General features: G+C 47.3%; 1 protein-coding gene across 1 annotated transcript in view; it reads right to left on the reverse strand.

Annotated features, from left to right (window-relative positions):
• LOC122385989 overlaps positions 1–13395 on the reverse strand; it is a 40016-nt gene extending 26621 nt beyond the window's left edge. Inside the window, exon 1 of the mRNA XM_043374751.1 lies at positions 13155–13395. Within this exon, the coding sequence (XP_043230686.1) occupies positions 13155–13395 (241 nt within the window). The remainder of the gene's footprint in view (positions 1–13154) is intronic.
• Positions 13396–15113: the final 1718 nt, after the last annotated feature.

Consider the following 15113-nt stretch of genomic DNA (forward strand, 5'->3'; position numbering starts at 1 on the left):
CTAAGCGCTCCAACAAGTCACCAGAGCATGCGGGTATCGTTTAGGGCGGCGATGGACAGAGCATGGCAGAGGGCTGCCGAATTCGCTCGTCAGATAACAGACGGAGCTCGGCCCAGCCAGCCCCAGTACGGCCTCAACACGGATCGGGTACGCCGGAAAACGGCGGGACGGCTATCAGAGTGCGCCGAAAAATGGCACAAAGACCGGAGAGCGGGGACCGTGGGAAGGGACACACGCCAAAGGCATCGTGTCTGCGTCTGTCACGAAGAAAGAGGGCAAGGACAGGGCTTAACAAAAAAAGTGTTGGAAATTAAACTGATTAAATTGCGTTTTGTAAGGACGCAGTCTGATTGAGATAAATGCGGCTTGCAAATTGATGTTGAAAAGCGAGGTCCGGGTCTGGCCTGCAATTACAATATGCCTCTTTGCACACATCTTTTACTTTTGTCGAAATAATTTATCCCTAAAACTGTAAGCTTATTATCATATACAGCTTTAGCGAATCACTTCAATTTCAAACATGAAACTCTTTCAACCCATGGCAGCCCAAGAAGTACTCCTAAAACATGTCCACTATCCGTTATCAAGTTTCATAGCTCCCGAATGTTTGCCAGCAGTCACCATTTATTTGTGCTCAGGTGAGCAGCGGTGAGCCGACTGCCGTGGTGAGGTGGCCAAGCGGCAGCTGCGGGACGGCCGCAGGTCACCCTGACGGCGGCCGTGGGACCCCGCTGGCCGTCCGGCGGTAGCCGTGGGACCCGGTGTGCCGGACGGACAGGTGACCCGTCCCCCAGCGTCCTGGCAGCCGGGCAGGATGGCGCCCGGTAGAAATCAATGGCCCGGATCGATCCCCCGACGTCCGTCTGACGACGACTCCTGATGGCCGCCTTTAAATAAAGACGTGCGCCCGCCGCCCTACAAGACTGGCCCGTCCGAGGGAATGGGAGCAGGTCAGGCCCGCTTGGCTGCCGTCAGGCTGGAGCTGTATCTCGGTCGTCACTGGCCGTTCGAGGCGCTCTCTGATGGGTTCAGCACGGCGCCTGAAGAACCAATACTAGAGGACGCCATGGCCGGGATTGTAGGGGTAGTAATCTACAATCCTGGCCTTCCTCTCGAGCAAGCGGAGAGGAACAGAGCGGGGGGGGAGAAAGGAGAGGGGGAGTGGAAAGGACAGGTGGAATATCGGAACAGGCAAGCGAGGAAGGAATAGGTTGGTGAGCAAAACGGACCAGACAGTGATAGACCAGCAGTCAGGAACCTTTGCAAAATTTCCCTGCCACTGCTTTCGGTCATGGTTCTCCGAAGTTTCGAATTACTTCCGGCCATTTATACAGCGGTTACCGAGTGACATGTCATTTGACCTGGGATATCCCCCATCAATCAGTCTCCCCGACGCAACTGGCCTTCTCTCTCCCATCGGAACTGACCCTCTCTCCTATCCCGCGCCCCGCTGGGCTATTCAGCCATACGCGCCCTGCTGGGGGGGGGGGGGGCAGATTCTGCCCCCCTGTCTAACTTCCGAACCGATGGTCGTAGAAAGACGGGAAAAACGGCAATCGAAAGCTCTCAACAAGGCGGATCTTAAGAGCCCAAATTTTTTTGCTTAAGTAGGTCAGAGGTCAGGTCAAGGTCAGGTCAAGGGTACAAAATGCAAGTTTCTACAGTATCGGCCTTGCACCGTAGTTGCCGAAGAATGGACTGAGACTGATTGCCCAAAACGTGTTCTTAGACTACCAAGACAATATTCGTTGCACACAATGTCATTCAAAGGTCAAGGTCAAGGTCAGGTCAGGTCAGGTCAGGTCACCAAAAACAAAATATAGAAAAGGGCATGTGCGACACATGTTTTATGGGTCATTTTACTCATGGAATTCAATAGGCACACTCAATAAGTGATATGGACCACCTCTGGATGAATTTCAGGTCGAGGTCAGGTCAAGGTCAGGTCAAGTGAGGTCAAATTTTGAAGTTGGTTGTTAAGGCCTAAAAAGGTGTCTATCCGATGCAGTTTTTCACGGCGAATCGAATGGTGCTATTTTTGTTTCCGTACGAGGTCTAGAACCTCCAAAAAAAAAACATTTTTCAAAAAATTTGTGTGTCGTGACGTCATAAAATTTTGAATAACTCCCACATTTTTGAACCGATTCTTCTAAAAATTGGTATGTAGGTGCACATAGACCACTTCTTTGACATATATTCCGATTTTTTCGATAAACTCAAAATTTTGGATTTTATAAATATTTTCCAAAAAAAGTCAGTTTTTGGAAAAATTTTGGCCAAAATCCAAAATTTTCAAAAACCGAGATAGCCATTTGATAGACAAAGTAGAATTACGTATAACCTTTTTTGTTACGTCTTGATTCCTTTAAAAATGAAGATGTTAGCGGCGTTTGAAATTTTGCCGTTTTTGAGGCGAAAATGGCGAACATGATCAGAATCAGAATCAGAATGTATATTCACGAAGGTCCACTGCTCTCAGGGGCTTTTCACCATCGCACGTCAATAATACAAGCATACGGATATAGGAAGCATTTACCCCGATACATTCAAAACAATGGGAAAATAAAATAAAATCAAATCAAACGTCACCACAACTCACTCGTCACGGCACGCAAACAGGTGTTGCTTGGTGGCTGTTTTGATAGACATGCCAGGCTTCCTAGGCACAGAGTTATATAACTTCACGGCACTGAAGCACAGCCGACTGCGTCCCGCTTCTGTGCGAATACGCGGCACTGTGAGAAGATCAGCAGTGCGAGTACTATGGCTGTGCTGCTCACGAGCGGGAGGGCGGATAGTCGCGACTACTGGCCTCGGTACATCATCGGTAAGCAGTCGGTGAATGGTGATGACTCTATGGTAAGTGATCAGTTCATCAGCATTTAGCCACCCGAGCGATCGCACAACATCTGATATGCTCTCATGCTTGCGGCGTCCACTGAGCACTCGTGCGGCAAAGTTAATCACCTTCTGAATGCGGTGGACTTGCGCCTTGTTACATATGCCGTAAACTGACATGCAATAGCGCAGCACGGGGAAGACTAGAGCTGTGATAAGATGTTTCAAGGTCGCGATCGGTATGACATGTTTGACATGGTTTAGGCCGAGGAGCATTCCTATACATTTCGGAACGAGTTGATCGACATGAGGTTGGAAGTCAAGGCTACGGTCGAAAATCACACCGAGGTTACGAACATGGTTTGACGATCTGATTGTTGCCTGGTTGAACTGAACGTTCACATGAGAAATACCTCTCAGCATCTGCTTCGTTCCCATGACCATCAGTTCAGTCTTTGCTTCGTTCACTTTCATACGGTGTGCGCAGAACCAGTTAAACATCGATTGGAGAGCTGTCTCGAGCCGGTTTATAAGTAACGGGAGGTCATGCTTTTTGCCAGTTGTCCAAATCTGGGTATCATCGGCGAACTGAACTATTTTTACATTGTCGGGCACATGGAGACAGAGGTCGTTCGCGAAAATACACCAGAGTATGCAACTTAACGATCCGCCCTGATATACACCGATTGAGTTCGATCTCACGGACGATCGCACCAGCTGGCCCTCGTGACTTCTGACCTGGACCTGCTGTGTATGACCTCGGAGGTAGTCGTCAAGCCAGAAGGGATCGATACCATACACCGACAGCTTGTCGATCAGAAAATCGTGCGGCACCATGTCAAAACACTTGACGTCACTAAAACGTCAATTTCTCAAAAAAAATCCGACGGATCTCGCTCAAATTTTCAGGGTGCGTGTCAAATTTATGTATGATAAGGCACTGAAAGTTTGACGTCGCTGGCGTAACGCGTTTAGAAGTAATTGGCGAAAAACGGGAGGGGGGGGGCAGATTCTGCCCCCCCCCCCCCAGCGGGGCGCGGGCTATTACAACTGACCCTCTCTCCTATCGCAACTGACCCCCACCCCAGCCATCCCTGGACGGATCGACCTGGTGGCTCGGCCGCTACACGTCGATCGGTTTTCCTGCGGCGCCCGGCAGGCAGCCGCTCGAACGGCTCCTGTGTTACCGAAAAGGCCATCGTTTCACACATGATCGATGGTGTGTCGATGAACTAAACGCGAAGTTGATTATCAGACAAGTGTTTTGAAATGCGGACGCATCAACAAGTTGGTTTTGATGATAATTTTCTATCTTTGCTTGTTGAATTGACGGATGGATGTAGAGCTTCAAGTTCGGCCACAGGTACAGGTCATATTTTATTTCAAGAATGTTACTGTTATGTACGAAGAGTTATATTACATATACCACGCTTCAGCTTTTCATGTAACATAATATAGGTACGCGTGAAATACAGAAAACCTCAGACGTTTAGATGACCCCGACAGTTAGGTAAGTTACACATAGGTACTGGACTGTACCTATGGACTTGAAGCGTGGCTCCATGCGCTGTAGTTGTACCATGCGCTGTACCATGATTCATGTTATCTATGGCTGTACCAGCATGATGGAACACTTGTGTCAGCATTATGATCTCTGGAAACAAGACTAAACAGCCCCTCCCCCCAGTCACTCGCGTTATGGAATATATTCCAGTTATGGGTGGGTTAACCTGAGTGAAAGAACTAGGCGTTCAGTTGAAGAATTTCATGTGTATGTGTAGGTATTTTATTTTTGTATGATATGCATTGTGCACATCTGTGGTAGTTAACTCGTTAATATGGATGCGTGTTGGACTGCATACTGCTGCGGAATTTCGCCGCTGCCGTCACCCGATCCGCGGCGTCATCCGGCAGCTGACGGTGATAATGAGCTATTCGCGTTTCGCCACACCGCGCCACACTTGTCACAACAATCAGCCGCGCCACTAATCGCCCCCCGAGCGGCCGGCCGGCTGCGCTGCAGCGTAAATCAATACCACCGGCCGATGAATATGATACCTCAGCTAGCCACGAAATTTGTTTACACTAGAGAAGAGTGAGATTCAGAGCCTGTTTTATTATCCCAGCAGTTCGCAAAGATAAGTGAAGGCTCATCCAGGGCTTTGTCGAAGCTAGAGGACCACCGCTGGATTACGTACTTAACACCTGTAAGTTTCGACAATCAACACCGTGCGTAATACCTAATGAGAAAATAAGAAATTTTGACGGCTGTGCTGATTTTCCACCAGAAAAAGCTGAAAAACTTGTTTTTATTCCGGAAAAAAATTAAGGATTTTCAATATCGTAATATCCCTTTCCATGGTTTCCTTGTGGAGTCCTGCTATTTCTGAAATTTAGCACACACTTGTTTGGTGCGAGTTGACAGAACTTTACCGTCAATGAAATTGACACTTCAATTTAGCAAGGGAGGTACCTGGCATTACTGACTGAAATAACTTGCAAAACTTTCGCAAGCCGTTCCCACTACGCAAAGAACACAGCCGACCTGCTTTCATTCATTATTTCAAGGATATCAAGCCGACGTACTTGCATATGTCCTTCGAGATATTCCAATGAGCAGTAAATCAATGCAAACTATATCAAGAACTAATTCCTCTTTCAACTTAAAGTTAAGGCATCATCCGAGGCCACGTAGTCATTAAAGTTGATCTTATTTGATATCTTGCTTCGACTTATCTGACTTGACAGCCTACTCAATAAGAATGCCTATCGCTATGTCCGTGTGAGCTCCTATAAAATAAAAAACCGTCCAAATCACAAGAAGAACATAAGCTAACGAAAATGGAAACCATTATGAATCATGCTATCTACTGCATAGGTATTAGTGGTGTCAATTTCAGAAAACGCCGTCCAAAGTCTGTCCAATGTCCAATGCTTACGTCGACTGTCCGTCCAAAAATGTCCAAGCCAGCCATTTGTCCAAAGATGTCCGACACCTACGCAATAGTTTACACTCAACACTGTCATTTAATTTGCTTTTCATGTACCGTTACCAGCTCAAAAGTGTTAAGCATATCGAAAGCTAAGCTTTCTAATAGCCAATCAATGTTAAACGCGATTACTTTTTAACCCGCGCCCCACTGGGGGGGGGGGGGCTATTTATAGCCCCCCCTCCCGTTTTTCTGCAATAACTTCCAAACCGCTTGACGTATCAACGCCAAACTTTCAGTACCTTCGGCTGCATCAATTTGACACCTTGTGTCAAAATTTGAACTTCGTAGCTACTATAGGTCGGCCGGAAATGACGTCAGAGTGACGTCATGTTCGGCCGATTTCGACGCAAAACATCGAACCACGGCAATCGCTCCCAAGGGCTCAGTTTTTTAAGCTAGATCCAATTTCTTTGCATGAGAGGACTCAGAATTGACTGCACTATCAAACTGCTATCTCGGAATTTCGAAATTTTGAAAATTTCGAAAATTTTATATAATAAAATTCAAAATTTACATTTTTACATTTTTTCCAAAAAGTTTTTGACTTTTCGAAAAAACCGGAATATATGTGATAGAACGCGTTATCATGACTAACTCTAGCAAGTTTCAGCTAAATATCTTCAAAAATGGCCAAGTTATACGCATTATTGCAAAAAATTCACAATTATTAATTTTTCAAATCAATTTTTCACCACGTATTTGACATTGTACGCCAATATAAATAGCACCATCGTGTTCCTGAGCTCAAACTGCATCCAATAGACACCTTTTCTGTTGAAAAATTATAACTTCAAAATTTGACTTTTTTTGACCTGAAAGTGACCTGACCTAAGCTAAATTTGACTCAAAATGACCTCGAATGACACAGACGACATCAAATTCGAAATCTTTGGCCTAAATGGACCATAAAACATGTGTCACGTGACCGACGCATGATAAAATATTTTCGTGACCTGTGATGACCTGACCTTGACCTGAAAATCAAAGTACAAGTTTGGTACCCTCAGGGTATCTAGAGCATCTGTTCACGAGTGTGTGAACCAAAAATGAGCCTGATCTGACTTGTAGGACGGCGGCCAGAGCCCAAAACGTGAACAAACCAAAATGCTAATAATTTTTACTTTGACCTGACCTGTGACGTCATCGGTGACCTCGAGGTCAATGAAATTAGGTTTCGCTCGACAGTTTTTCCGGGGCTATCAGACGCCGTTTGAATTTTGACGATCGGCCCAGTAATTTCGGAGTTAGGAGGGGGGGCTATGAATAGCCCCCCCCCCCCCCAGTAGGGCGTGTTATACGCAGACCCCAGTGGGGCGCGGGTTAAAAATGTTGAGGTGTAGCAAGCGATTGTCCAAAGTTGTCCAAAGCCTGCTGCCATTGTCCAACAGAATTCCGAATTGGACATTGGACAAAATCGGAATTCCGAAGATTCAAGTTCCGATTGACACCACAAATAGGTATAGCGGTTACACAACGATCATAAAAGGTGTCCATGAACTCTTGCAGAGACGACAAAGCACGTCAAGTTGCATTGCTATTTCTTCTAAATAGCTTATGCCTAATCATAATGCTACGTCATCATATAGATCGACATGTATTGAGTATTTTATATCGCTTTTTCTGCGTAGAAACTCAATTATATGTTCTATTAATGCACCCACATAAAAATGATATATTTTCGGACAAATTTAAGACCGGGTATTTAGATTGGTAGGTGTTTTACACTTGAAAGCGATCGCCTAATAAGGTACTTAAAATACAACTTATCCAGTTTCCTCTTCCTCTCACATAGACAGCTAATTAGTCCTCTACATCACTGACACCGTACCAGGGAATCCCCCCTCATTTTCTCCCAGAGGTTCCGCGTCTAGGAAATGTGCAATTTAACATGTCTTGGACGCAAAAACCATGAGCTCCAGTCTATCCTGGTGTAAAACTTCGGACAAACTTCAGCATTTGACCTACAAAGTTGGGGCGTCGGACAGATTGGCTTAGCGTGGGGAACGAGATGACTTGACTACAATAAACTTCTGCGCGATGGCCTCATTTGTAGCCGGCAGTCTGCAGCGCGCTGGCCATCGAAGCTCGCTGAAATATCTTCCCAGAAGCCGCCATTGCATTTAGATGGTGGAAATTGCCTGCTATCCTATATCACGGGGGATATGTTCGGGCCATTTTGCCTATAGCCGATCCGATTGACAAGGTCGTCAGCAGCGCGCGGCTCTGTCTGACCACTTGTCCTTATGACTCTCCAGAGAGGAGAGCCGCCGCTCGCCATCACAGAAAGCGCCTGTTACATGCAGTCTTGATAATTCTGACGCCGACTTCAGATCATCGGCAGATGATCGGCGATATCTGAGACGCTGCAGATATATTAAGTTATCTATTTCAAGCTTGACAAGGCTATGAACAATTGGATATTATCATTGAAGGTAGGCATATACTCCAATGACTAAATCACCGTACAGATAACCTATGGATATCGTAAGTGGAATAGCCCAGTTGACAGTCGAAGCAGACCAATGTAATGCATTGCAGCATCGGTCATCAATACGTCCCTATAAATTGAGTTTTATCGCTGGCCGTCTAACTCGACGATGATGAGATCTTGAGGATGCTTGATTGAGCATTTCGGCTGCAGGTTTTTAGGCGCTACTGGTTTTCATTTCCGTGATGCAGAGATTCTGGTAACGCCGGGTGACCTATCCCGCTCTAGCAGGACTGGAGGAGAAGAGAAGACTCCCGTCGGACGCCACTCTGACCATCCTTTATTTGACCACCTCTTGGCCTCATATGCGGCCTCTCAGCAGTGGCGGCATCCTATGTGGGCCGCTCGCCGGCCGACCGGCCTCCACTTAGCCGGGAGGCGACAGAAGCCCCCTTTGAGCGGCGTGCCAGGGCCGGATTTGAGGAGATTACTCCTCTGAGGCCGCGCCGACCGGAATAACCCTGGTTCTCTGTCATCGGTGGTCCCCGGGGTTTCATTAGCGGCATCTGCCGTAATATGTCACGAAACGGACGCAGCAGCGCCACTGCTTATCAATGGTTATTTAAATATCACCACATATTTTTCGTGGAGACTGATGCGAATGAAGTTTCAGAAATGTTATGTATGTGGGCTGAGAAAGTTTGTGTTTACTGTTTTTAAACGTTCCTCCAAGGAATTCAGAAGTCTGAATTCGGCAGAGAATCAGTTGCTGCGGGTCTTTAAATACACATACACATCATCATATCATTAAATGCTGCACAGTCGGCACAGGGTCCATACACAAACTCAAACTGGCCCGTTTTTGCTTCTCAACAGCGGTTGACATTTTCTAGGGGACGCGGCGACACGACTCGCTAACTGGAGAGGTGAGACCGTTGCTGCCTCTATCCGGAGGCAGCGTCGCTCCGTTAGCTGGCAGCGCACGTAAAACGACCAACATAAACTGAGGAATCCGGCGGCGCGGTGGCGCATTTTGATCACGCGCGGCATTGGCGGCGCACCTGGGGCGTGCCAATTGACCGGCCCGGCGGCCGGCGCGGCCGGTCGACCCGGCGCGGCCCATTTTATGGAGTCGACCGACCGGTCAATCAATGGCGGCGCCAGCGGCCGGCTAAATCATGCATGGAGGTCGATCTCCATTAGCTATGCGTGTCGGACAGTGGCTGTTCAGGCGCTCCACTTGGTCCCTCAGTTCGATAGTTCCTAACATCATATCATTTGTTTCAAGAGAAGAATGATAATGGTGATTTGAAAACGGGGATGACGCTATACCTCTTCTGAATGTTTCTTCGGAGCTTAGCTATACATTGATCAAACATCATAATGATTGGTTAAGAGCGCTATCGGTGCTGGGGGCTTTCATTTAACCAGCATTACTGAACACATAACAAACGTCTGTTATCCATTGAGAAGCCCTTGTTCAACAGCGATAAGGACAACAGCCGAGCTTAAATGACAAGACCTAAAAAGACAGCAACACATCAGAAAATCTCTGCTAAGTGATTGATTTCAGTCGATGACTTTGCGTCGTAAATGCGAACAATTATAAGCATTATTAATGTTTGTGCTAGACGACGCGCTTATGACAAGCAAATCACATATTTTCAATACCAAACTCAGAAAGTGATGTGTCAATAAATACGATCAAAACCGATTAGATTTTGATACGGTTGATATTGAACTTTTGTTGCCTTGATCAACATTTTAAATGGCATTCGGTTCCGATCCCTAGAACTCACTCTGAAAAATTTACACCACCGGTGATCCCTGCGCCGACCTCATATAATGTCGGGCCCACAGCGTGCCCGCAGGTCGGCCGTTCATTGGCAGCGCTCGGCCTTTTTGGCAGCCGACCGCCCTGCCGGCCGGCCGGAGTGCCGGTGGCCGCGAAATGGCCGTCATCCACGCCGGCGATTTGATGTTACCGTATCTCCGATACCGACCAACACGGAATGTATGACCGACTCCGAGGATATCTCGCCGTCCAATGTCGCCGTGGGGATGGCATTGGTGGCGTGCCATTTCAAATTGCACGGCGGTTTCATGGCTTCATTCGTTGACTGCCTCCGCGCTGCTCAGACAGCTATACCGCAGAAGGTGTAATTTGGGCCCAACCGCGATGCAAGGTCAACTCCATAGCTGTTGTCTGGTCACACGGCGGTGCGCCGTGTACCCAGCAAATGCTTCACATTAAAGGTAGTGTGCCAGCTTTCTTGGACCGTATGGAGTTAATGGCCCAGATAAGGAGAACCGGATTTTTAGAACTTATCCATACCTTCAAAACTCATGGAAACGTCTTAAATTCTTCAAATTTTGAGTACCCCAGTGCGAAATTCGCCCCGACGGGTTGTCGGTCGTACCCCAACCACATTTCACACCACTATGAACAATAAATGCACACACTGAAATCGCTATTACCGATATGCTCATCCAATCAAGTTTCGATAAACCCGTTCATCATCATCTCCTGCGGTTTCGAACACGCCTGTTAGGTGGCTTCTGATGCTCGTCGAGGTCGGAATTTCCAAATACGCGTGGTGCGTCGGGCCGCGCGCTCTGACTTCGGCCAAGAAAAATGCGTCAGCTGATCATTGTCATTTCTGCCACTTGCGTGTGGTGAAATGGGGTCATAACTTATAAGACGGCTTTTTCATATCAATTATTTTACATAAAATCACATTTCAAACCATAAATAATGTTCGACAGCCAAATAAAAGAAACAATACAATACGGGCTTACAGTTTAAGGCTCGACATTGTGTTGTCTACGATTAGACAGCTGATAACTCATTCCCGTACGTCGTATGGTCGTAACACTATAATGACCTTTGCTTATTGTCACAAGTGCGCCGCATTCGCGATTGTTGCCCGACGCCTGTTTGCAGGTGAGCCCACTACAGTTGTTATACATATCTAAAAACCGAAAAACTTTTAGGCGAAAAAGGCACTATTCCAGGCCCATTTTTGATTTTTTTTTGCGATATTAGGTAAAAACAGAAGCTTCTTATCCTAGGAAAAATAAAATGGGAAATCTTTCAAAGGTGGCACACTACCTTTAACCCTCGCCCGCACATGGGGGGGGGGGGTTGCCACCCCAAGATAGTCTTTCTGCTCTGCACTCAACATTTTTAGAGCTAGAAGGCTGATTTTTCGTATAACTGCTCCTCCATCCTTTCTTGATGTCCACTGAAAATTTCAAGTTTCTGTGGTTATTGGTTTCGGAGATATGACCTTGTTTTTCAGGTCATGTCATGACCCAAATGGCCAATTCTCGACATCTTGCGTTGGCTATGGGCCTTGTGAGCTTTTGACACCTTGATTTCGGCCTTTTTTACCAGTCTTACCTCCCACCTATCATGGAACATATTGTTCGACGATGTAAAGATGTCAAGGTCAAGGTCAACCTAGGTCATCTAAGATAATTGCGTTTTAGGCAAGCGGAATTTACTTTTTGTGAAGTTTTTTGACTGCATTTTTGGTAAAAGCTTCTCAGATCATGATTTCATGTAATATGGGCACATAAACAATCGGTGCACACATCAGTATACACACAGACACACACAGACATACAAACACATATAATTGACCTTGACCTAACTTGACCTGAAATGACCTCAGCAGCAAAAACCTGGTCGGGTAGTGTGACAAAGAGGTTCTAGCTGGCTTGGCACCAGAAAACGGCATCGAGATCGGTATATGATAAGCAGCGCACTTGATATCCAACGGTGACCCAAAACAGCAACATTTTTTAGTTTGACCTAACCTGGAAGGTCAATGACTGACATGAGAAGGTAAAACTGGGTATCATTGGATTTGTCTCTTCCCAAAAAATTTTTTTTGGTCTTTACCGCTAAGCTCTATCTTTGGTCTTTACCGCTAAGCTCTATCTTCAACAGGAACGAAATGGCGCGGGGGGGGGGTGGCAACCCCCCCCCCCATGTGCGTTCTAGGATGGGAAAATGGCATGTGCGGGCGAGGGTTAATTGAATGATAGAGAGTAGACATATTGCTTGGATAAATTGATAAGAATGAACGGTTCAATTAGGGCCCAATATGTGTCGTCGTTTCTGGAATAACGGCAAATGATAGCCGACTGTTTTTGCAATCAATTGATTCGCCACACAGCGTACAATTGACAGGCTATGTGCTCTTTTATCCCTGCAACATCATTAGTTAAAGCTGTGGCTTCATCTGTTCATGGGATTTTACGTGTTGGTGATCAATACAGCATTCAATCATACTCGTACAATCATACAGTCTTGTTCGACGATGAGCTTTTCTCGCTCGCAGTGTGCATCGCTTCGTAAGCAGGTGCGAGACATCGACTATCTCATGAAAAGATGAAGGGATCTATATCAAAGTCAGAGGGAAACCAGATCAGTGATTGTGGGTATGATCTCAACGCATGTCCTTTATCTCTCAACTCGTTTCCTTTACCTTGGATTATAATTGACGTATGCTATGCCGAAAGAGACGAACCGGTCGGTAACTAATCGAATCAGTCGAACATACAGTGTATGTACTTGCGTCATGTCCGAAAATGACACTGCGTTAGCTTCTGTGTAATTGAAGTTTTACAACAAAAAAGCATGTCAGGTGTATGCCGCAGTCAAGTTTATGTAGCAATGACGCAAAGTTACCATACATTGCCATAGGCTTGGATGATGTTGATAGGCAGAAGCATATACAGCATGTAGTAGCCGGGTGGGCAGTAAGACTTCGGTTCTTACGACGCTCATGAGTACATAATGATTTCCTTTACCAGTAGTTAACTGCGTAGGATCATATAACCAATATGAGGGTGAAGTTGTCTGTAATGTTGTAACGAGCGCCTACCTGTTGGTTTGGCTGTCGTCGTTGTTGAAGTGCTGCTCGTCTTGGGTTTTTCGGTGGCCACAGACACCGGCGGTGTGGTGAACTGGGCCGGCAGTGGAGGTATGGAGTCGCAGCACTCGCGCTCAGGAAACTCGCTGGCAGCCGCGGTGTCCAGCCACACGACAGTCACCATCAGCAGCGGCAGCAGTGACTGCCACCGCCGCCCCAGCGAACCGGTTGTACAGCCGGAGATAAGCGTCATCGTGCTCCGACCGGAGTCAGCTCAGAGCTTAGAGAACCTCAGTCACTGGGACACAAGGCCGCTCTTCACTGGTCGGCGGGACTGAAATTACTTCTTCTAATACCAGTTTAAATGAGTTTGCATCGTGCACTCTGAATGAAAGTTTTTGGTACAACTCCACAAGCCCTAGGCGGTGTTGGCGGTTAGCTATTCATTCCAGCAGTTCCAGCGGCTAGCTATTCACTTCACCTCCAGGGGCCGTCCTTAACGGAGGTGATTTCTTAACAACTCGGCTGTCACTCCCAAAGATTAACCACCGGCATCGCACAACAAGTACGGAATCGAGTGCGATTCGAAGGTGATTCGGCGGATTATCCGATTTTCGATCAGTCTGAATCGAAGCCAGCGAAGCAATTCAGTTTTCGGACACGCCCATCAGGCGCCAGCTGATTCGGTGTCAATAATTAATGTTGATGGACACATCAATAATACTGATTCTTCGAATGGTGAGCTGATGAATTACTTATCACGCTCGTAACCGATGGAGCCTCACAAGTGTTCTAACGATATGGCGCAGACAGAAGCCACACTAGCTCAAATATTGTTCTGCCTCTGTGAGAGTTCTTCACATTGTCTTGATCTGACTAGCCGCAGCAGTTCTTGGCAGGATGCCGTCCACAGGGATTCGATCTGTCAACCTGTCAATTTGTTCCACCCGTCACTCAGGTGACAGATGACGGCTGAAAGGTGACTTCAGACACCCACAGATCAGTGACGCCAGGTGACGATGGTGATGTCAGATGACAGGTGAGCTTCTCACCGACTGGCAGATGACTGACGTCAGGTGACACGACGACGGCGTCAGGTAACGAAATTGACGTCACTGATGACAATAAGCTCGTCACTGATGACGGCGATGGCGTCAGGTGACACTAACGACGTCAGGCGTCACCGTGCGGGCCGGCGGAGGTGCAGAGCGCCCGCGGCGGTGCCGGTCGGCGGCTGTGTCGGCCACGACTGGTGCCGCAGACCGGTGCTGGCCGTCGGTGGCGGGGCGGCAGCGACGGTATAGCGGCCCACCGAGACCGGCCCGTGCCCGGCACCGCGCCCCACCGGCCCTCACGTGACCTCGTCCGCCACCAATGGCCGGTCGACCAATTAAAGAGTCATCTTGTCACCGGCGGCGTAAAGTTCGACCGGTCACTCGTCCGGGAATCAGATTCGGGGAAAACAGAAAGACTTGGCCGGCGAGAATCTTTCAATATCGAACGAACGCGTAGTCTACTTGGATACCTGCACCCTATAAGAACCGAGGTGTGCATGAAGGTGAATAGATGCGCGATAGTCAAACGCAATATTGGTTACAGTCACGAACGGGAATCAATAATTCAGTGCATCAGAGCGTACTAAAATCGTTGCTGTTTAGTTCCCAATGCAGTTTTGAATTCACCAGATGGTCTAAGCGAGACGACGAAACCTCCAATAAAAATGCTGACACGGCCGAAGCTGGCATGGACTACTGCAGCGCGGCGGAACTATGGTGAGCGATGTGGCAAGTTCAGCAATTCTAGCAGTTCCGCTGCCGAGCGCCCGCCGCCCGGAAACACACTAATTGGCAGACGTATAACTGTAAAACTCACCGGTCCATCTCATGTACTTAAAATTTAAGGATATGCAGCTGGAGCCTAAGAGTGTAGTCACATATGTTTACTTGGTGGCAGCAAAACTAGTCAGGCATA

The sequence above is a fragment of the Amphibalanus amphitrite genome, unplaced genomic scaffold (assembly GCF_019059575.1).
Source record: "Amphibalanus amphitrite isolate SeventyFive unplaced genomic scaffold, NRLGWU_Aamphi_draft 000236F_arrow, whole genome shotgun sequence".
Lineage (NCBI taxonomy): Eukaryota > Metazoa > Arthropoda > Thecostraca > Balanomorpha > Balanidae > Amphibalanus > Amphibalanus amphitrite.